Source organism: Blennius ocellaris (genome assembly GCF_963422515.1).
Source record: "Blennius ocellaris genome assembly, chromosome: 2".
Lineage (NCBI taxonomy): Eukaryota > Metazoa > Chordata > Actinopteri > Blenniiformes > Blenniidae > Blennius > Blennius ocellaris.
This window is the reverse complement of record NC_137651.1, coordinates 32,164,042-32,186,620: the sequence shown is the minus strand read 5'-3', so window position 1 is coordinate 32,186,620 and position 22,579 is coordinate 32,164,042. Positions and strand designations below refer to the sequence as shown.

The 22,579-nt window shown below is 46.5% G+C and overlaps 1 protein-coding gene across 1 annotated transcript in view; it reads left to right on the top strand.

The window, feature by feature from the left end:
• The window catches only part of bcas3 (BCAS3 microtubule associated cell migration factor), a 370,231-nt gene that overhangs the window by 88,760 nt on the left and 258,892 nt on the right, over window positions 1–22,579 (top strand). The window contains exon 16 of the mRNA XM_080511322.1: window positions 14,409–14,559. Coding sequence (XP_080367448.1) covers window positions 14,409–14,559 — 151 coding nt within the window. The remainder of the gene's footprint in view (window positions 1–14,408; window positions 14,560–22,579) is intronic.

The following is a 22,579-nucleotide window of genomic DNA, read 5'->3' as shown; positions in this document are numbered from 1 at the left end:
AGCTTCCTCTCTCTGTCTTTCTGTCCACTTGCCGGCAGTGGAGAGGATTAGTGTTTGTCCATTACTCAGTACATTTGATTTAGCAGTGGTGTGGCCATCAGAAGGTAAGCCGGCGCTGCAGCCCCTGCGGTCTGCAGGAGCTGCAGCGCCGGCTCGGGCTTCAGTCAATAAACAGGAGAGCAGAAAACCACACGGCAATCGAACGAGCTGTTTACCCTGAAAATTAGCCTTCCCCTGTACTTTTAAGGCTTTTAAAGCCACCAGAAGCACAACGGCGCGAGGAATCGGCGTGTTGGCCGCGGCGTGGCTGCACCAGACCTCCGCCCTTCTATACCCACCCTAATAACTCATCTGCACGACCACTAAACCCTCTTATCAGCGGCTGCTCGCCACTGCACTCATCATTATTTGATTTGTAAAAATTGTAAGGTAGAGATAAAGAAATAAAGCTGCTCGCCGTTGCACACAGACGGCACTTGTGCTCCCGGCTTATTGGCCCTCCACGTGAACGGCCGGGCCTCCCTTTGTCACTCCATCAAGAGCTTTTACATCCTGCCGCCGTCCGCCTCTCGTCCAACTCCGGATTATTGGACTTTAGTGAAGTGTGGGTCTGACGAGTCCTCGGGACGCGGCTCCTTCCCCGTGGACGCTAAAGCCTCACGTCCACACGTCAAACGCTAACAGAGAAAACCACCGCGGAGCTTTTTTGAAGGCTGTCGATCCATTCAGCCGTTCATCTGCTGCACACTCCAGGAACCGCATTTCATAGGATCGAGGTGTTTTTATTGTCAAATCACCAGTAACAGCCAGGTTTCACAGGGAATGGAAAATAGGATCCAGCTCATTTGTTTCATTTGTTTGCTCAACAAAAATAATCATATACTTTCATACAATTCTTCTCTTCATCATTTTTTATTTCAGTATATAGTTTAGATTATTTGAATGCATTTTCCAGGTTCAATCACATTGTACTTTATATTATCTACGTCACCTTAGCTACGTCACTAATTGACCACTTGTTAGGACTGACCCTGCTCTGCCAACACTGCTAGTATTTTATTTTTTTACTATAGTATGTTTATTGTACTTTTTATTCTACACTCCCCCCCCCCCCAGTGAAAAAGTGGGAACTTATACTTGGATATTGATCAATTTGAAACAGAAAACAATGTTGATAATAATAATAATAATAAAAAGAAATATAATAGTACGAATAATGGTGATGATCATGATTATTATTATTAGTAGTATAATCAGTGTTATTATTAATATAATCAACATTGTTTTCTGTTTCATAATTATCAATATTGAAGGATGCATTCCACTTTTTCACTGTTTTCTAACATAATCTGTGTAATAAAAGACGGATACTTGATAATTAAAGTAATTAATTAAAGTCTCCATTCTAAGATGTGAATAATAATAATAATAATTGTTATTATTATATTTTCATTATAAATACAACATATTAATATGACATTATTTTATATATATATGTATATATGTGATAAAGTCTGTGTACTTGTGATTAAAATACTTATGATTGAAATCAATGCAGTTTATTGAAGAAGAAATATCAAAAGAAAGAAATGTTATTCATAAGAATAAATTAGTTTTACATCTTGAAATGAGCAGTAAACGTCTAATAATTCATATATTTCACCTTCACTTGTGAATTATTTTTACGTTTGGTGCATTTTTGTACAGAGTTTATCAAATGATCACTTATGTGTCTGTGTGATCTCCATAACCTGATTGATTTATAATCAATAAGTTGAGTAGGATCTTTATTTTTTTTTTTTTTGCTGACAATAACAAAGGAGTTATTTATTATTTAGATTCTTATTTATTATTTAAATTGGTCTTGAAAAATCCACTATTGTCAGCTGATGTTGAACGTCTGTGTGGAACATGTGTCCTGCGGGCTGAAGCCGGGCGGATGGCGGCCCGTCGGACGGACCGGGAAGACGTAATGGATGAAATGTTGCCCTGCCGGGCGTTTCAGCGAGAAATCACAGGGAGACCATGAAGCTGCCTGAACACGCTTCTTACTCACATCTCAGAACACTGGACTTCAGCGTGCAGAGTTGTTTAGTACATCTGTCTTATTTCTGGCCCTTTAATTAACAGTCAATTCTCTTAATTCATTGGTGGACCGAGTGGATGAGTTGGACTCAATTGTTAAAAACAATTAATAACAGCGGAGCTGAAGAAAGACACCATCTGAGGCTTCCTGCTCGTCTCCTGCCCTCTGTAGGCACACACACACACACACACACACACACACACACACACACACACACACACACACACACACACACACACACACACACACACACACACACACACACACACACACACACACGCCCAGAACCGCTTTTTTCCACCACCATCCAATCACTGCCTGTTAACCCCCATTTTCTTTTTTTTTTTTTTTTTTGGGGGGGGGGGGGGGGGGGGGGGCTTTTCTTTTGCAGTGAGCTCCTTGACCCAAATCAGATGATGGCTACACACACACACACACAACACACACACACACACGCTATGATGGGAGTGTGTGTGTCATCTGATCCGGGGAGCTGTCTGCCCCCCCCCCCCCCCCCTCGCAGCTCTCCTGGCTGGCGACTGGCTGCTGTCTGATGAAGCCTTGTAAATACTGACATGCTGTAAACTTGTGGATCTGATTTCAGGGGGCTGTTTGTGCCACTCGCTCGCTCGCCGCTGCCTTTTTCTTTTTTCTTTTTTTACGTCTGTTCCTCTCATCTGATTGCTGTTTGCTGGGAATGCAGACATGCGAGGCGCGTTTGTGCTTCCGTTCTCCGGCCCGGAGCTCCGGGTCTCACTCTCCTTTTCTTCAGCGCTCAAGTTTTATGAGAAAATTAGTGGAAATCTCGTCCTGGGAATTCGGCCCTGTGCTCGCCGTCGTGAAGCCGGTGTTTTTCTAAGCTTCCCCGACATGAGAAACGTCAATAAAAATACAAACCGGTCTGAAAATGTTCCCAAATAGGGCCCTTTAATAAAATGGCTCCCCGTTAGCTTGCGGTTTGGGAGCAGGAGGCCGGGCAGGAAGCCATTTTCACACAGGCCCAGCCTGACCCCGGCTCGTCGCTCTGGAAATAGAAGGGAGAGAAACAGGGAGCGGAGGAAAGGGAAAAGCCTCCTCTGCCACCACATTACCTGACGGAGAGAGAGAGAGAGAGGAGAGAGGAGAGAGAGAGAGAGAGAGAGAGAGAGAGAGGGAGAGAGAGAGAGAGAGGGAGAGGACAGAGAGCGTCCTGATGTCTTTTCCACCAGTCCTCCCATTCCTTTGGAAAACAGTAAATCTTGTGAAGTTTATTTTCTTTGCAGCATCTGTGTTTTATAAGGGCTCTTTTAATTTGTTTTTACTCTGTCCGGCGGGGGATCCCCGCTCCTTTTTTTTTTTTTTTCCTCCCCTTTGTGTCGGAGCCTTTTTAAGCCCTCCCTGCAGTCCCTCTCTCACCCTTTCTTCTCCTCCCTCCTGTTTTCTTCTGCCTCCCTTTCTTCCCTCCTCCTGGGGAAGTTAGTGTTTTAATAATCATACTTTGGGGAATTGGGACGGTCGGCTGCTCCTCCTCCAACGTGTCAGAGAGAACAGCCGTCCAGGGGTGGAAGGTAGAATGTGGAGGCTCCGCCTGGGCCCGGTCGCCTCCTCCGTCACCTCCAACACTTCCACATCATGACACCATCACTTCCACACACAGTCAGTATTAAAAAACAACAACAAACAAACTATATTTAGCACCTGACGCTCCTACTGTAGGACGACTGAAGACAGTTCTTTTATTTAACGGAGCCGGAGATATAAATGTGATTCACAACATCTTCTCTTTATGAAGATACACACACACACACACACACACACACACACACACACACACACACACACACACACACACGTTAAAGGATCCCGATAACAGACGACCAGTGAACAGGGTTATGTTCTGTAACGAGGCGTTCTTTCATCTTCGGGTTTGTCCTTTACCTCTTTGATCTCGTATTCCTTTAAAGACTTTTCTCATTAAATCATACACATTTAATGTAAATGCTCAAAAGGAGTACTTTTGTGCCATAAATTAATTAAATGCTCACTCAGTTATTTTTAAAAATATGACCAAATGTTGTAAGCCTTAAAAAGGGAATCACTGTGATAGATCAAACATATTTAGTGAGCGCAGAAGTTACTGTCGGCTCTCAAAGAATATTTATGACAAATAACAATAAACTGGGCTCAGTTCTGATGTGGCAGCCTCTTTTCTTAAAGTTGAAGGTTGAAATGTTCCATTTAAAGTAACAAAGGGTTAAATATCCCAGGGGGCATTATGGATTTATGTGAGTCCTGCACACCCACTTTCACTTCAGCCGACGTGTGTTGAGTTTCCAAAGTCTCTTCTTGGTGAGTTAAATAAACCTATCCAAATAAAGGAAATACAGTTTATTCATTTACTTGGACAACCTTGGAGCGTTGACACAAACTACTGAAGCGTGAAAAAAAAAAAAAAAAGTCTAGTGAAGGTAAAAACAAAAGCAACAGTAATTAACAGGAAACAATCCCTCCAGAGGGGAAACAGAATAACAGCCGACACATTGAAAATGACACACCACACCAAAATAAACTCCAAATCAAAACGCTTGGAGTGAATTAAACTGCTGAAAATAGCAACATTTAATACAATTAATGTTTTTTGTTTTTTGTTTTTTTATTTATTTATTTATATAGCGCTTTTTTTATACAATGAAGTAACACAAAGTGCTTAACAAGAGTTAAAAACAGTGCAAAGATAAAATGGATGCATAAAAATCAGATGAACACACACATGCACAAGTGAAGACCTGCCTGGTGATGTGGGGATACAAATTCAGTTAAGAACCTAATAAAAGTAGAAAATTAGATAATTATCTAAAACAAATAAAAGTAGGTAAATACATTGATAAAATACAAAACATATATACATAAATATATACACACATACACCAATATAAAATCAGTTAAGCGCCTGATTAAAAAGGTGAGTTTTTACCCCTTTTTTAAAAACCTCCAGACTGTGCAGCCCTGAGGTTCCCCGGCAGACTGGTCCACAAACGGGGGGCCGTAGGAGCTGAACCAGCCTCCCCGGGGGGTCCTGGTCCTCGTTTGAGGGACAATTAAAAGGCGGAGGACCTCAGGGTAAAAGTAGTTCACATAAATAAGAGGGTGCAAAACCATTAAGACACTTAAAAACTAGTAAAAGAACCTTAAAATGGATCCTGAAGCGAACGGGGACCAAGGCAGGGATTTTACAACAGGCGTGATGTGGGCCACCCTCGGGTCCTCGGCACTCGTGCTGCAGAGTTTAGTAAGAGTTGTAGTGGTGAGGAAGTTTTCTTGGGGAGAGCAGGGCGTTACAATAATCAATCCGACATGAGAGAAAAGCTTGCAGTCGCCTGATTTCTGATTTGTGATTGTAGATTTAGTTTGTCTTTGTAAATGAAAGGATGTTTTTAAAGCTTCTGGCTCACAGGTTCGTGGCTCCACATTGAATTTGACTTGATGTGACGTGACGCAAACCGTCTCGGCTTCAGAGCTTCAGGTGTTGGAACAGAAACCTTCTCACTGTGGGGGGGGACACTTCCTCCCACCTGAGCACTGAGACCATGCATGGTGCATGGTGCATGGTGCATGGTGCATGGTCGTCAGCCTCTCAAGCTCCTGGTGGGGATGATGAGACGGCTTTCAGAGCCACACACGTGGACAGGTGGACGGGGGTGGACAGGTGGACGGGTGGACGGGTGGACGGGTGGACAGGTGGACGGGGGTGGACGGGTGGACAGGTGGAAGGACAGACAGACTGAAGGCGTCACGGCAGCGACAGTCCAGGAAAGTCCAGAGCCAAACGTTCGGCTTCATCTGCTGCAGGGAAATTCTGTTATTTCTGTAGGAAACAAGCCTGAGCTGTGGGAGACGCAGTGTCTCCTATCACTCCTCCTCACACCTCCTGGTTGCTCCTCTTTACACCTCCTATCACTCCTCCTCACACCTCCTGGTTGCTCCTCTTTACACCTCCTATCACTCCTCCTCACACCTCCTGGTTGCTCCTCACACCTCCTGGTTCCTCCTCACACCTCCTGGTTGCTCCTCACACCTCCTGCTAGCTCTTCACACCTCCTGGTTCCTCCTCACACCTCCTGGTTGCTCCTCACACCTCCTGCTAGCTCTTCACACCTCCAGGTTCCTCCTCACACCTCCTGCTAGCTCTTCACACCTCCTGGCTGCTCCTCCTCACACCTCCTGGTTGCTCCTCCTCACACCTCCTGGTTGCTCCTCCTCACACCTCCTGGCTGCGTCTCCTCACACCTCCTGGCTGCGTCTCCCCACAGCAGCGGCCCTGCTGCCCCGCCCCCCCCAGCCAGTGTGGCCCCAGCAGCCCCGGGGCTCCTCTGCCCCGCCCCCCCCCAGCCAGTGTGGCCCCAGCAGCCCCGGGGCTCCTCTGGCTCGCGCCTCCCGTCCGGCAGCGGCCTGCTTGTATCGGATGCAAATGGGGATTAAAAGAGGGAGAGAAACCTGAGATTGCATGACGACGGGCCGGTGGAGGAGAGAAGAAAGGGCGAGAAGGAGAGAGAGAGAGACGGGCTTAATGTGAGAAGGCGATGCAAATGCTGTTGAGACAAGGGAGGGATGGATGGAAGAGAGGAGGGCGAGCGGCCGGGTCAGGTGTTGGTGTGAGTGTTTGGCACGGTCCGAGCTCTTCCTCCGGGCGACGGCCACCGAGCCGCATTTGCATTGATGGATCTTCTTTCCATGGAGATGTCGTGTATCAGTGCCTGGGCGCATCACGCCCCGCTCATTAATCAAATCACGGCCTCTGTATCTGTCTGCCAGACGCTTCTCATCTGTCTCCCTCCCTCCCTCCCTCCCTCCCTCCCTCCTTCCTCCTCCTGTCTGCACCTCATTCACCTTCAGTCCGCCGGTAGATCAGCGGTTATGAAAACTACGTATGTGTGAGCTCAGCTTCCACTTCTTTAAAGTCTAAACATTCAGTCAGTGACGGAAACAACAGCTGCTGCAGGGAAGTCGCCCTCAACCGACCAGCCTCCTCTCTCTCACTCGCTTTTATTCACTGGAGTCACACAATTCAGCTTTATTCAGAAATGATGAAATCAGTTCTACCACAATATAGAAGAGATTTGGTATGATAGACATTGCACTGCTCTCCTGAAGCTCACACTGAAGCTCAAACTGAAGCTCACACTGAAGCTCACACCCCTGAAGCTCACACTGAAGCTCACACCCCTGAAGCTCACACTCCTGAAGCTCACACCCCTGAAGCTCACACCCCTGAAGCTCACACACCTGAAGCTCACACACCTGAAGCTCACACTCCTGAAGCTCACACCCCTGAAGCTCACACCCCTGAAGCTCACACACCTGAAGCTCACACACCTGAAGCTCACACTCCTGAAGCTCACACTCCTGAAGCTCACACCCCTGAAGCTCACACCCCTGAAGCTCACACCCCTGAAGCTCACACTCCTGAAGCTCACACTCCTGAAGCTCACACCCCTGAAGCTCACACCCCTGAAGCTCACACACCTGAAGCTCACACCCCTGAAACTCACACCCCTGAAGCTCACACTCCCATATAAGCACACACTCCTGAAGCTCACGCAACTTAAAATCACACTCCTGAAGCTCACACCCCTGAAACTCACACTGAAGCTCACACCCCTGAAACTCACACTGAAGCTCACACCCCTGAAACTCACACTGAAGCTTACACCCCTGAAGCTCACACCCCTGAAGCTCACACCCCTGAAGCTCACACCCCTGAAGCTCACACTCCTGAAGCTCACACCCCTGAAGCTCACACACCTGATGCTCACACCCCTGAAACTCACACTCCTGAAGCTTACACCCCTGAAGCTCACACCCCTGAAGCTCACACACCTGAAGCTCACACCCCTGAAACTCACACCCCTGAAGCTCACACCCCTGAAGCTCACACTGAAACTCACACCCCTGAAACTCACACTCCCATATAAGCACACACTCCTGAAGCTCACGCAACTTAAAATCACACTCCTGAAGCTCACACTGAAGCTTACACCCCTGAAACTCACACTGAAGCTTACACCCCTGAAACTCACACTGAAGCTTACACCCTTGAAACTCACACTGAAGCTTACACCCCTGAAGCTCACACTCCTGAAGCTCACACTCCTGAAGCTCACACTCCTGAAGCTCACACCCCTGAAGCTCACACCCCTGAAGCTCACACCCCTGAAGCTCACACTCCTGAAGCTCACACCCCTGAAGCTCACACCCCTGAAGCTCACACTGAAGCTTACACCCCTGAAACTCACACCCCTGAAACTCACACTGAAGCTCACACTCCTGAAGCTCACACCCCTGAAGCTCACACTCCTGAAGCTCACACTGAAGCTTACACCCCTGAAACTCACACTGAAGCTCACACTCCTGAAGCTCACACCCCTGAAACTCACACTGAAGCTCACACTCCTGAAGCTCACACCCCTGAAGCTCACACTCCTGAAGCTCACACTCCTGAAGCTCACACCCCTGAAGCTCACACTCCTGAAGCTCACACTCCTGAAGCTCACACTCCTGAAGCTTACACCCCTGAAGCTCACACTGAAACTCACACCCCTGAAACTCACACTCCCACATAAGCACACACTCCTGAAGCTCAGCACAATGTCTGTGACGGCGTTTCCAAGGCGGGAGGATTCCATCCCGCAGCTCTTCAGCTGCTTTCACCAAATCCCCTGAACTGAAACGTGGATCAGATCATATTGTTGCTCTCATCACACGTCAGTGAAAGTGCATGAAGGCCATTGAAGAAAAAACTAAAGACATTTGGAGGTTCAGAAACAATAAAACAACCTTCATGCACATAAGAAGTCAAAAATCAAAGTCAAGATTTTCTTTTTACTGAGTATTTGTGTAATTTTTTTATTTTATTTTTTTGGTTTGTTTTGTTTTTGTATTTTTTTTAGAAAGTGGAAACGTCCGTCCGTCCACATGCCAGTGCATGTGACTGCTTCTACAAAATGCATTGCAGGCAGTTTGATGAAGTGGTGAAATGATTGATCTCATGAACACAGAGCAGTTCTCATCAGTATTGGAGGAGGAAGTTCAGCCTGCAGCTCTCTGAAGGAAGGAAGCAACATATATAGTCAGAACGAAGTGATTTAATGTGATTTCACAACCAGGGGCAAATGATGAGGGATGGACAGACGTCTTCACTTTTTATTTAAAAAAAAACCATGAAGTGCAAGAGTTTTTTTTCTTCTGAAACATTAATCTTGACTTTGATTTTCACTCTTTTTTCTGAACCACATGAGATTGTCTTTTTTTTCTTCACTGGGCCTAATGCTCTTCCGTACACGTCACTTTTTCAAGTCACAATATTATGCCCCGTTTACACGTTTCCAATGAAAAATGGGTTTTGAGTTTTCGTTTGACAAAAATGTCAGAGTTCTGATAATCATGACTATTTCCACTGCCAACACAGAATAATGTGTAGTTTCCATGTTGGTCCACTAGTTGGTGCTGTTGTTAGTTTTAGTACTGAAAGCACACACACACACACACACACACACACACACACACACACACACACACACACACACACACACACACACACAGAGCACAATGGGCTCTAAACACTACCAATGGGCGAACGCGGGCATTCTAGTGGGCAGACCATCAAGTTGGATTGTTATTTCTGTGACTGTCAAACTAAAAAAAGTGTTTAAACATTAAAAGTGTTTTTGGGGTCCAGATGAGTTCACGTTGTAAAGTTCACTTCACACACTTAATAAAATGACCTGAGAAACGATTACATCAGTGAGGACAAGTTCCTTAGCCTCATATTTAACTTGTTTTAAGTTCTTAATGTGTTGTGTGTGTGAATTTGTACTCATCACATCTTTGTTGGTCTTTGGAACATATTTGTATTCTAATTTTTAAGTCAAGTAAACGATTGTAAGAAAAAAAAATGTTCACATGGAATAGATTTCATTTGTTTATAAAAAAATTAAAAGAAGAGATTATCGTTTAAAAATAAAAAGAAGAGATTATCATTAATAAAAAGTCCCCAAGCATGAATAAAGAGCAGTGAGGTGGAGTGTCCATGTTGAGATGGCAGTCTGACCTGATCTTTAACATTCTGCTCCGGTGCAGGGGGGGGGGGGGGGGGGGGGGTCGGTGTGTGTGTGTGTGTGGGGGGGGGTTGGGGGGGTGCTGCTTTGGCAGCACTAATGAAACTCAGAGCTCCACGTTAATGATCTAAAAGACTGGAGCAAAACACTCAGCGCTCCGTTTCCGCTCACATTCAGCTTCCTCTTGATCGCTCCTTCCCAATAACGACGAGGCACTCTCCTCCTCTACCTCCTTTGTGGGCTTTGATGTTTTCTTTGTTCCCCCTCCCTGCTTTTCATTCCTTTATGTTGCCCGGCTGTCAGTCATCTATTAACCCAACAAGTGGAACAAGGCAAACATTCAGACGCAGCATTGTGCTGCACCCGCAGGTTTGCTCTGCGTTTCTTTGGAAAACACTTGAACTTGGAATTTTCTTTGGGCTTCCCATTGAATCCTCAGGTTCCTCTGTATTGTTGGAGCTCTTTTCACAGGATTGCAAACATATTTGTTTTATAAGCCACAGCTGGAAACCCAAAGGCTGAATGTTTCAGTGTCACTGTTTCTACGCTATTGTGTGGCTTGGCCCTCGGGACGCAGACGGGGGGGGGTCTCTGCACGGCTTGTTGATGAGCCGTTAATACAAATGAACTCCCGGGAGGAAAAGCCGTCCTACGAACTGGCCTACTGGATCCTGGTCTGACCGGGTCCATTCACAGTTCTGCTTCCTGTCACTCTTCGTTGTGATTCTGTTTTATCTTTTGTCGATGACATCATTTAATCCCAGTCATATTTTAGTCATCAAAACAACTTTAGTTTTAGTCTATAAATAATTGTACATATTTTAGTTGTGTAACTATGTCGTCAATCAAAAGTCAACTAGACTTTTATTCATTTCTCTGTTGAAAAATAACTTTATTTACTTGACTTGGACTTTCATAGGGATGAAGGGACAGAAAGACGGGGCTTTGCTTTACCAAACACTTTGATAAATGCAGCAGAGAATGTTACTGTGCAAATGTAATACAACATGTCTGCACATATTGATTCATACTTGGACGGGGGGGGGGGCATTGAAGTGCTCTGCAGTGAGCAGCACCTCCCTCACTGTCCTTCAAAGACACGCCTGAACAACACTCCTGCTGTCTCATCAGCACCACTGAGGTGGAGGTCTCATCACTAACACACAACTACACACATTTGTGAACAATATTAGAGAAATATACCTTTTGTGTGCAAAGGAAAAACGCTTCAGATCATGAACAATGGGAGCAAAAACATAAAGGTTGCGTTCATATTTTGGTTCAGTGTAAAACCATCAGGCCTCCCTGCTGTGAATCGGCAACAAACTGTCATCAACACATTTCTGTTCAAGGGCGTTAATGCAAGGAGATGAAGAAACGTATTTACAAGCAATGTCTGACATGATGTCAGTGGCGTCCGTCACTCCAACGTCTGTGGTTCCAACATTTCATTGATAACTGTTAAAGGTGCCACTTCTTCTGGAGAGTGAACAATCAACACACACACACACACACACACACACACACACACACACACACACACACACACACACACACACACACACACACACACACACACTCCCACCCGAGGTTATAACAGCACATCTATTATGAAGTGATGGCGGCTCGTCAGGCTCTTCTGTGTGTTGAGCTCTGGATGATTGACAGCAATTTGTTTTAATTAGTAGTTCTAGTCACTGCACATGGTTTCCAACTGTCTTTATTCTGATATCATGAGAGGAGTGATGGAGGGGTGAGAGGAGTGATGTAGGGGGGAGAGGAGTGATGTAGGGCGTGAGAGGAGTGATGTAGGGCGTGAGAGGAGCGATGTAGGGGGGAGAGGAGTGATGTAGGGCGTGAGAGGAGTGATGTAGGGGGTGAGAGGAGTGATGTAGGGCGTGAGAGGAGTGATGTAGGGCGTGAGAGGAGTGATGTAGGGCGTGAGAGGAGTGATGGAGGGGTGAGAGGAGTGATGGAGGGGTGAGAGGAGTGATGGAGGGCATGAGAGGAGTGATGTAGGAGTGAGAGGAGTGATGTAGGAGTGAGAGGAGTGATGTAGGGCGTGAGAGGAGTAATGTAGGGCATGAGAGGAGTGATGGAGGGGTGAGAGGAGTGATGGAGGGGTGAGAGGAGTAATGTAGGGCATGAGAGGAGTGATGTAGGGGTGAGAGGAGTGATGGAGGGGTGAGAGGAGCGATGGAGGGGTGAGAGGAGCGATGGAGGGGTGAGAGGAGTGATGTAGGGCGTGAGAGGAGTGATGTAGGGGTGAGAGGAGTGATGGAGGGGTGAGAGGAGTGATGTAGGGCGTGAGAGGAGTGATGGAGGGGTGAGAGGAGTGATGTAGGGGTGAGAGGAGTGATGTAGGGGTGAGAGGAGTGATGGAGGGGTGAGAGGAGTGATGTAGGGGTGAGAGGAGTGATGGAGGGGTGAGAGGAGTGATGTAGGGCATGAGAGGAGTGATGGAGGGCATGAGAGGAGTGATGGAGGGCATGAGAGGAGTGATGGAGGGCATGAGAGGAGTGATGGAGGGCGTGAGAGGAGTGATGTAGGGCGTGAGAGGAGTAATGTAGGGCATGAGAGGAGTGATGGAGGGGTGAGAGGAGCGATGGAGGGGTGAGAGGAGCGATGGAGGGGTGAGAGGAGGGATGGAGGGGTGAGAGGAGCGATGAGGGCGTGAGAGGAGCGATGTAGGGCATGAGAGGAGCGATGGAGGGTTGAGAGGAGCGATGTAGGGGTGAAAGGAGTGATGTAGGGGGTAAGAGGAAGAAATGGTGAATGTTTAGTGGAGAGCATGTAGCCTTTAGCATGTTAGCTAGCCTTGATACCAATGCTCAGCAGAAAGATTTCTGGGATCATGTTGTTGGTGTGCTACTGCTCCTCCTCCTCCTCCTCCTCCTCCTCCTCCTCCTCCTCCTCCTCCTCCTCCTCCTCCTCCTCCAGGCCTCAGGCTCTGTAACTTGGAGCAGCAGACCCATGTTGAGGGACACTGCAGAGTTTGTCTTCACAAAATCTTCCTTCACTGCCTGAGATGAACTCTGACCGGTGGAACCGGTTGTGGTGGAGTGAGGTGGTCACTGTGGGGGCAGGCGGGGCCTTCGAGCCCCAGGAGGCCCCAGGAGGCCCCAGGAGCCTCCAGGAGGCCCCAGGAGGTCCCGGGTGCCCCCAGGAGTCCGTTTACATGCCTGATTATGTTTGGCTGCAGCTCCTCCGTGAATGTGAGACGAGATGTGTTATTCTGGATCTTCTCTCTCTGTGTGTGTGTGTGTGTGTGTGTGTGTGTGTGTGTGTGTGTGTGTGTGTGTGTGTGTGTGTGTGTGTGTGTGTGTGTGTGTGTGTGTGTGTGTGTGTGTGTGTGTGTGTGTGTGTGTGTGTGTGTGTGTGTGTGTGTTGATTGGCCTTGATTAACAGGCTGCCAGGCACCAGAAACAGAGTCTTTGCAACGAAGCATCTTGAGTTGGTTATTTGCAATCATTCAACAGGTCTTGAACCCAGGCTGTGTGTGTGTGTGTGTGTGTTGTGGATGAGTGAAAACAACCTAAATTCAGAGCACAGGGTGGAAAAAAAAGTTCTTTAAAACAGGTTTTATTGTGTTTCTTTGAAATCAACTGTTGTTTACCTTTGTTTTCTCTGTTTCTCAGTGATGTTTTATATCTGGTCATAATAATGTCCTATAACAAGTTGTAGTTGGTTCTTAAGTCTTGATCTATGGAGACATTAAAAAAAAAAAAAATACATAATTAAGTTGCTCTGGTATATTTGAACCTTTTCTGAAATGACCCTTTGTTTTAAGATGTGTTTACTATTTCCTACATCCTTCTCTGAACTGATTTTGCAGACATGTAATGTGTCGTTAGCCTTTAACATCCACAATAAGAGCAAACTCACTTTTTGGGGGTACATCCTCGTCATTAAATTTAGACACAAGAAAACAAAATCACATTTTTACAAACATAATCTGAGAGATAGTTTTCAATGTTGGCAACCATTATCCTTCATTACATAACTTCATCAAGCGTATTATTATAAGAAAAGTGTCACATACATTTGTTTGCAGTTTGTGGTTCAGTTTGGACGTGAAAAAGAAAAACGATGCGCAATCTAGAAACACCAGAAGGTGCAATGTTTCAATTCATTTTACTCCTAGACTCACTGTGATAACCCTGTGTGTGTGTGTGTGTGTGTGCGTGCATGTGTGTGTGTGTGTGTGTGTGTGTGCGTGCGTCCTGCAGCCAAACTGAGCAGCCAGGAATCGTACAATAACTTCACCAATAACAACATGGGGAACCCGCGGCTCACCCCGCTGCCCAGCCTCACCGTGGTTCTGCCGCTGGCGCAGATCAAACAGCCCATGACCCTGGGAACCATCACCAAGCGCACCGGGTAGGTCTCACACACACACACACACGCACACACGCACACACACACCCTCCACAGGAGCTCCACTTTATGGCGTACATGTGTTATATAGCTTCAGTATGATCCCGTTACCTCATTATCACAGTGTTCATAACTCAGTGCAGCGCTGTGCTTCATTCCCCGTCGTCCTCAACTGCTTTCTACTTCTCTGTTAACATGTGACTCAACACTTTATTGTTCACTCGTACTAATAAACACACGCACTCCAGTTTGCGATGTCATTTGATCTGTATGTTCAGCACATATCTGGATATTGATTCCTGCACCGAAGGGTTTAGTTTTCTTGGCGTGTCAGAACAACACATTAGCTTGTTGTTGTTTGTTCTTCACCGTCTTCCCACAAAGCCACAGAACTGAGCTCAGCCACTGGGTTTTCACTCATGAGTCTGTCATGCTGAACACGTCTGTTCTGGCTTCAGCCTGAGGCCTGGAGAGATTCTGGATCTTCTTCTGATGGCTGCAGCTGCCTGAAGCTTGTGACTCCTCCTCCTCTCCCTCCTCCTCTCCCTCCTCCTCTTCCTCCTCCTCCTCCTCCTCCTCCTCAGAGTGTAACCTGCATGAGTACAACCGTCACTATTTGCCCTGCTGACATCCTCTCGGCTCACACTGAAAGCATCATAAGGCCCTCCACATTTCCTGACAGAAAAAAAACAAAAGCTGTAGACTCAGTCTGTGCTCAGGACACTAAGAACTAAGAACTAAGAACTAAGAACTCCTCCACAAAACTGCAACCCTCGACAACTCGTCCTTGGATGAGATATCACACTTTTGGGGGGAAATAAATCCTGTACAATGTAGTTTTACATATTATTTCTAATGATCTTTTATGTATGTTTCATATATCTTGTATGTGTCCATATATATTTAGTATGGTATCATATGGCTTTTTATTCTCGTGAAGAAGGTCTTCTTTGTGCACATGATGCCCCCCCCCAGCATTAAGGCTTATTATTTCCAGAAAGACATTTCCAAAAACTGCATTTCTGAAGACCATGTCTGAACTGGAGCCTCTGTTGAGTTTGCGCTCTGGGCAGCTGCCAACGTTTATGCGTTTGTGTCAAATACACTTACTAATCCTTCCAAATGTGTCGAATATGCCTTGAAATCCAATCCTTCAAATTAATAATCCTGGAAAAACTAGTTGTGGATGACTTGTCCGTTCACCAAGCTGTACCACACTGCTTGCTCCTTATTGTTTCACACACATTTTAATGTTTTATTGCTAGTTTTTAAATCATAGAGACGATGGTAAAGGCTGTCTCTTTTTTTATTAGATTTTTTTATTACATTTACATTTAAATGTGCACGTTAAAATGAAACGGCAAAATATGAAAGTAGATATTAAAGCCCAAGTGTAGTTTGATTTGATTTACTAACTAACTAACTAACTAACTAACTAACTAACTAACTAACTCATGTTTTTTTCTCTGGTCTAAAAGTGTTCAATAGTCTCATTCGCGAGTTCTTATGGGCTTTAGAAAAGTGTAGCTAAACATCCTTGGGACTTCCTGTGTTGACGATGTGTGATGCTGTTCTAAAGGGTTTCAATGATGTTCACAGCTGGTAATTGACTTTGCCCCTGCGTGCCGCCAAAGCTTTAAAGAGTGGATGGAAGGCTGTTTGTTGTAGACTGTACCTGAGGAGAGGATTTAAATCCCATTAATCAGCTTGTGAAAACAGTGTTTTGTGTCAGCAGTTGCTCGTCTCACACATCCAGCTGCTGCAGCAGACTCCTTTTGTCTCAGGCCGGCAGGTTCTTTGCATAGGGGAATGAAGCACAGCCTTTCTGTGGCCGATTTCCTCAGCAGATAAAACACATCTTTCCTGCCCCCATCCTTTTACATGATATTCAAGTTCTATTAAATGTGGTGGAACCGCAGCGTGGAACGCTCGGGCGGTTCAGTTTGAGAGCAAGACGGCGCTCTGCTCCTCCACCTCTGCTTTTCTGCTGGATCTTTGCCATGCATTGAAATGATGTCGTTTTAAGAGCATCAGCTACTACGGGCCTAAGCTTTAGTGTATTTACATACAGTACAGGTGGCTTCACAAATATAGGCAGATTTTAATATTTTCATTTAAATGTCATTTTCATGCCCAGTTTGAATGGGAAATGCTATAATGAGTCAAACAGGCGGCGAGGGATTCGCCTCCCCGCGACATTTGATCAGTGAGCTTTGAGGATGAGAGGGGGGGTCCCATCATGTGGTCGACGTAAACGGCTTCAGGCATTATTAAGGTCACCTGCAACCTTCATTTGCTTTGTACAGATGATTATTGCACATGGGCGGTTTCGGCATCTCTGAGCTGTTTGTGATGATGCCCCGGTACCTGCCACTGGTTTACCTTTCACTGCTGGAGTGTTTAATGTCGCGCGGCTGATGGAAGGCCTGAAAACACACGTTTGTTTCTCTCTGAGTGTTTCGATTCCTAACTTAGAACTGATCTGATTCATCTGAAAGGTTTACTTCTTCTGCTGTAACAATGATACTAATGTTAAATTAGCACCCCTCCTGTAAAAATGAATAAATCAAGTGTCGTGTGATGGGGAAAAAAAACATTTTATTTGTGGTGTACTTCAAATTATCGATCCAAAGCTGACACAAAAAAAAATCCCTTTATTTGCAGTATTTTACCATTGGTAGTTTTGTTCACTAAAATAACACAATAGACTTTTAATTATTGATAAACATGAAAGCTTTGGAACTTCCTCTGTTGTTTTCAGCTTCTATTAACTATGAAGCACCTCAGAGAAGCTGTACTAGTAATTGCTCTGATATGTTTGACCTCAGTTCTCTCCTTGCTTCAGCATACCTGAATCTAATGATGATGTCATCATGAGGTTGTGACAAAGCCCAATAACGAGCCCCTCATTGCGATCAGGTGTGTTTCAACTGAGAGGAGCTGAACCTGCAGGACCGAGGTTGGAGACTTCTGCAGAACTGACGACAGAAGCGACTTTGACTTTGACTAAAAATTAAATTAGACAATATTCAGTAAAGATGTGTTTGAAAGTGAAAGTAATTTACACATAGATACAGTAATTTTTCATATAAATGAAGACTTGTTACGTTGAAGAGGTTCATTTCAGGTTTTCATTTCCTTTGTGCTGCTTCATGTGAACTTTGATTCACACTGACCAGGAATCCTTGAGCGTCACCAGATCACAGTTCTCCCTCAAATGTCTTGATGATGTTCAGATTTCATCATTTAATGGATCTGATGCCTCCAGGATCAGAGGCATGAATGCAACCTCACAGAATGATGATAACTCCGCCTTGTTTCAGCAGGCTGGACTCGTTTCCCTGGCCTTGTTGGCTTTTTGTGACATTCCAGGCCTTCTGAGGCTCCCTCTGTGTTCTGTTTCCAGTCTGAATTGTAGTTGACATCCTTGACGACTATGTTCTCTCAACTCTTGTAGAGTTGTAAAGATGTTGAGCTTTTATCAGTTGAAGCGCCTTCCTCCGCTGCTTTGGCTCCGCCGGACATTCTAGAACCTGGAACACCGCTCCTTCCATCCAGTCCAGAGGAGGCCGCGGTATTAATAGATCAGGACATGCAGCTGTGCAGCCGACACACACACACACACACACACACACACACACACACACACACACACACACACACACACACACACACACACACACACACACACACACACACACACTCTGAGCGAGGCAGCAGGTTTGGCCCCCAGAGTCGGGGCTGATATCATATGCTTTCACTGTATACTTGCCCAGGAGTACCCAGGCACCATCTGTCTGTCTGCAGTGTGTGTGTGTGTGTGTGTGTGTGTGTGTGTGTGTGTGTGTGTGTGTGTGTGTGTGTGTGTGTGTGTGTGTGTGTGTGTGTGTGTGTGTGTGTGTGTGTGTGTGTGTGTGTGTGTGTGTGTGTGTGTGTGTGTGTGTGTGTGTGTGTGTGTCGTCCGGCAGCTGTATTTACACCTGTATGAGCAGATCCCTGTTGTCGGGCGGCACAGGAGCTCACCAGCTGCTTAACCTACATCCACCACCGAGGTGACTTTTTGTGCACTCTGCCATGACACACACACATCAGTGCACGCGCGCACTGATAAAGCGTTTCACCCCGTGTGCTGCCACACCGGGAGCTGCAGTACTTTCACAGGCCTCCGTTACGCCTGCAGACCACCAGAGTGCCGAAGAGGCTGCGATCTGCAGGATCAAGTCCTCAACATCAAAGACGACCCCGGCGTGTTTGTGCAGAGCGGCTCTTCATTTAAGTGTTGATACCTCCCCCGTCGTCAGAGTGGGGAGGCTGAGTTGGACGTTGCTCAGCATCCGCCTGATAACCCCCGATTGAAACAAGGCCAGGTCAGGGAGCGTAGCAACGTCGCCAAGCTGCTGCTCCTCAAAGTCTGCCGGGAATCCCAAACAGGAGGATTCATGCGGAAACGTTTGCTTTGATTTCTCCTAATTAGTGAAGAGGGAGAACCAGAAGTGAGCTGCAGAGGCACCGAATGCCACACATTTGACAGAAAGTCCTGAAACCAGATCGGTGCAGCCAGCAGACTCCCACAGTGCAGGATGTGTAAGTTCACTCCGACATGTGTAGCACATGTTTGTTTTCCTGCACCACGACCACAGAACCTCACCACACCCTCCCCTCCTCCAGCGGCCAGCGTGGCTCATCCAGCCTTCACTGACACTCAGAAGGTGCTCATCGTACAGACGGACCACCACTGGGATCATGTTCAGAGAACAAATAGTCACACATGTTCATGTTTGGCCCGGGAGAGGATGCAGCAAGACGAATCCTGTTTCAGAAGAAGGGAAATCAAGTAGCCTCATATAAAGAATGCATCATCCGGTGGTGTGCAGCATCGTGTTTAAAAGTGTGTCTGAAGGCTGGTTCTCCAGGAGTCCAGGAGTTGAGGGTCTGAGTGGCTGCAGGCTCTGGACCCCTGCTGGGCAGTGAAGTTCAGTTGTGTTCTTGAATTAAAACCAGAATGATTTTCTCAATGGGTGAAGGTCTGAGGGAACGTCGGGAGTCCAGACGGGAATACTCCCTCTCTCTGTGAACATTGAGTGACGCTTCGGTGTGTGTCTGGATCCGTCCTGTGACCGAGCCTGTTATAGATTAAATACAAAAAAAATAGAAAGAACTTCCTCTGCTGAAAATTCCCAGTCACAACTTAATCTGTTTCACAGATTAAAAGTACGATATTGACAGACAGCTCAGCCCGCGTTCTGCCAGGAGAGATTTAACTTGTCAAAAGGCCTGTCAGGGTCAAATTTGGGATTTACAAGCAGACAAACTATTGCACACTTATCCCATGTACACACTGTCTGACTTTAACACAGACAAACGAAAATCCAAATGGGAGATTGTCACACGCAAAACAAAACACCATCCCGGACCAAATCCCCCCGATGACATTCTGAAGTGAACAGCGCTGAGAGTGCAGCGCGGGTAAACGAGCAGGACGAGACCCGCTGACCCGCTGCAGATGTGGCCGAGATTACTGTAATACGTGCCGCCATTGTCTTCCTGAGCTGGAAAGGAGCTTTAAGAATGCACGACAGCCAGCTCAGCCATTTGCACAAATCACCTCTCTTGTGTCTCGTTCTAATGGCCCGGGCGGAGCTGCTATTAGGGCCAGCGGGTTAAGAGATGAACGTGTGAACGATTATTCTGCGGGAGTGGGGTCGTCGCCCTCGCCGGTCGATTACAGTGGCTCTTCCCCTCGGCCGCGGGCCGGCCTGAACTCTGCCGTCCCGGGTTAAACTCCCGGTTGCCGTCGTGCCGCTGTGCAGACCGTCGGCACCGTTTCCAGCTGGCATGAGCTCGTCTGTGGTTGCTTTGACATGTTGATTCGGGATGCTAAAGGAGAGATTTGAGATTTTACAAGTCGGCTCTAAAAGCAACACTGACGTGTCGCTGTAAACCTCCACGTGTGTCCGTGACTCCTAATTACTCAACGTACCGAGTCGTCTGCATTTACTTGACTGTCGCTTTGTTATCGAGAAGGAACTTTTTGCAGACTTGGGCAGTTTCTCTGGAAGCTTTCTTTTTACATTTCTTTTCTTTTATTTATTTGCACACAATAAGAATTTAGAACAGAATCGCAGGAAGATGAAACTCGACTGGTTCCAGAGAGGAAAAGAAGTCCAGCGGCTTCTAAAATCCTCCTCTTCAGTAAACATTTCTACATTCGTATAATGGAAATAAGAAAAGGAAAGGATGAAGGAAGAACAAGCAGAAAACAAAGAGAGGCGTGAATAAAGACAGTCACAACATAGAATCCCGTTTGGACAATAGATGATTGAATCATTTAGTCCTGAAGACGTTGAAAGAGGGAAGCAGTGGAAGTGAGGGATCCAGAGAATTCCAGAGTTTGACCCATGAAAGAATAGAAAGTTGATGTTTGGAGGAACGACAGAGCGGCAGATGTTTTGGTTCCTGGTTGGTTCTGAGTGAACGTCTGATGACGAGAGAAGAAGTTGTGAAACGTGTCTGGAAGACCTCGTTCACTAATAATGACTTCATACATGAATATTCATGTGTTAATGAATTCAACTCTTCAAACTGTTGTTGTATGTGAACAGAACAGTGTTTTCACGCAGTCAGAGTGAGACGTGACAAAACTGGTGTCGTCTGCAAATAAATAATATGAGGAAGGTTGAAACTGATAATTCAGGAAGATCATTTATGAAAATGAGAAATAGTGGAGGCCCTGAACTTGATCCTTGTGGCACACCATATTTAATCCTTGACATGTGACTCTTAAAAGCATTATACATAAATACTGCTCCCTGTTTCTTATGTAGTCACCAAGCCAACGTCCTGAAAACTGTATTTGTGAAGTTTTGATCAAATGCTTTTGATAAATCCAGAAAAAACACTGACTACAAACACATTTTGATTTATTCCTCTCAATATTTTTTTAATTTACTTTGACGATTCCTTCCTTTGTATGTTGATGATAAAAGCAGAGATAAATCAACAAATCTAAAGTCACTTTAGTCAATTTTAGTAACATTGTTTTCCCTTCGCTAACAGCAGTTGCTTTCTGTTAGCATGCACAGATAATGGGCGTGTTGAAATAGTGAAGGCACACCTGACCCGCCCTCCTCCTCCACTCTGAGAGCCAATCAGAGAGCTCTCCTGAGATCCCTTGAGCAGCTTCACTGTCATTATGTTCTGGCACACAGTTGGACATCACCATGAATTTGCCCAACAAGAAGTTCCGAGGGTCCAGGAGGGATGGGGGAAACGGCATCTTGTAAAACCCTGACGCCTACTTGACCTCGACCTCCCCCACCCTGCCGCTCCGTCCCTCCCCCACCCTGCCGCTCCGTCCCTCCCCCACTGGTGTCGGTCCATTTTCCCAGCTGGAGGCTTACGGCGTGGCCTCTGCAGGAGCCCCGTGCCCAGCAGGGGGTCCGCGGCGGAGCCCGTCCACCTCCACCCCCCACCCCCCCCCCGTGGAGCTCTGATAAGTGGCAGTTCACCGGGGGGGGGGGCCTCCATTCCACCAGCCCGGGGTCATTCCTTCACCGGCGATCTGGAGCAAAGAGCAGCGTCTGGAGTCCCGGAGGAGCGCTGCTCTACACATCCACGTCGCAGGACTAATTGGAGACTGCGTGCTATCGTTGGGAGGGCCGGGGCGGATGCGGCCGGAGCGATAAAATAAAGAAGTGCTGCAGAGTGCTTTAGTTGGCTGGGGATCGTGTTTTTTCATGAGCGGGGGAGGTCGGCTCGCGGGGACAGGGTTCAGTCTCATCGGACCTTTATTGCTGCGAGGAAAAGGCTTATTTACTGTAAACTGTTTACGGAGCTCTGTCACTATCTCTGGACAAGCAGGATAAACACAGGAACACACTCCCACTCCTAATGTCTTGTAAACAGCCCAAACACGCAGAGACTGACGGACAGAAATACATCCCGACACAGACGCGACACTCTGGATGACTCTTGGACACACAGGCTGCATACTTGTTCACATAATCATCGCCAACACACACTT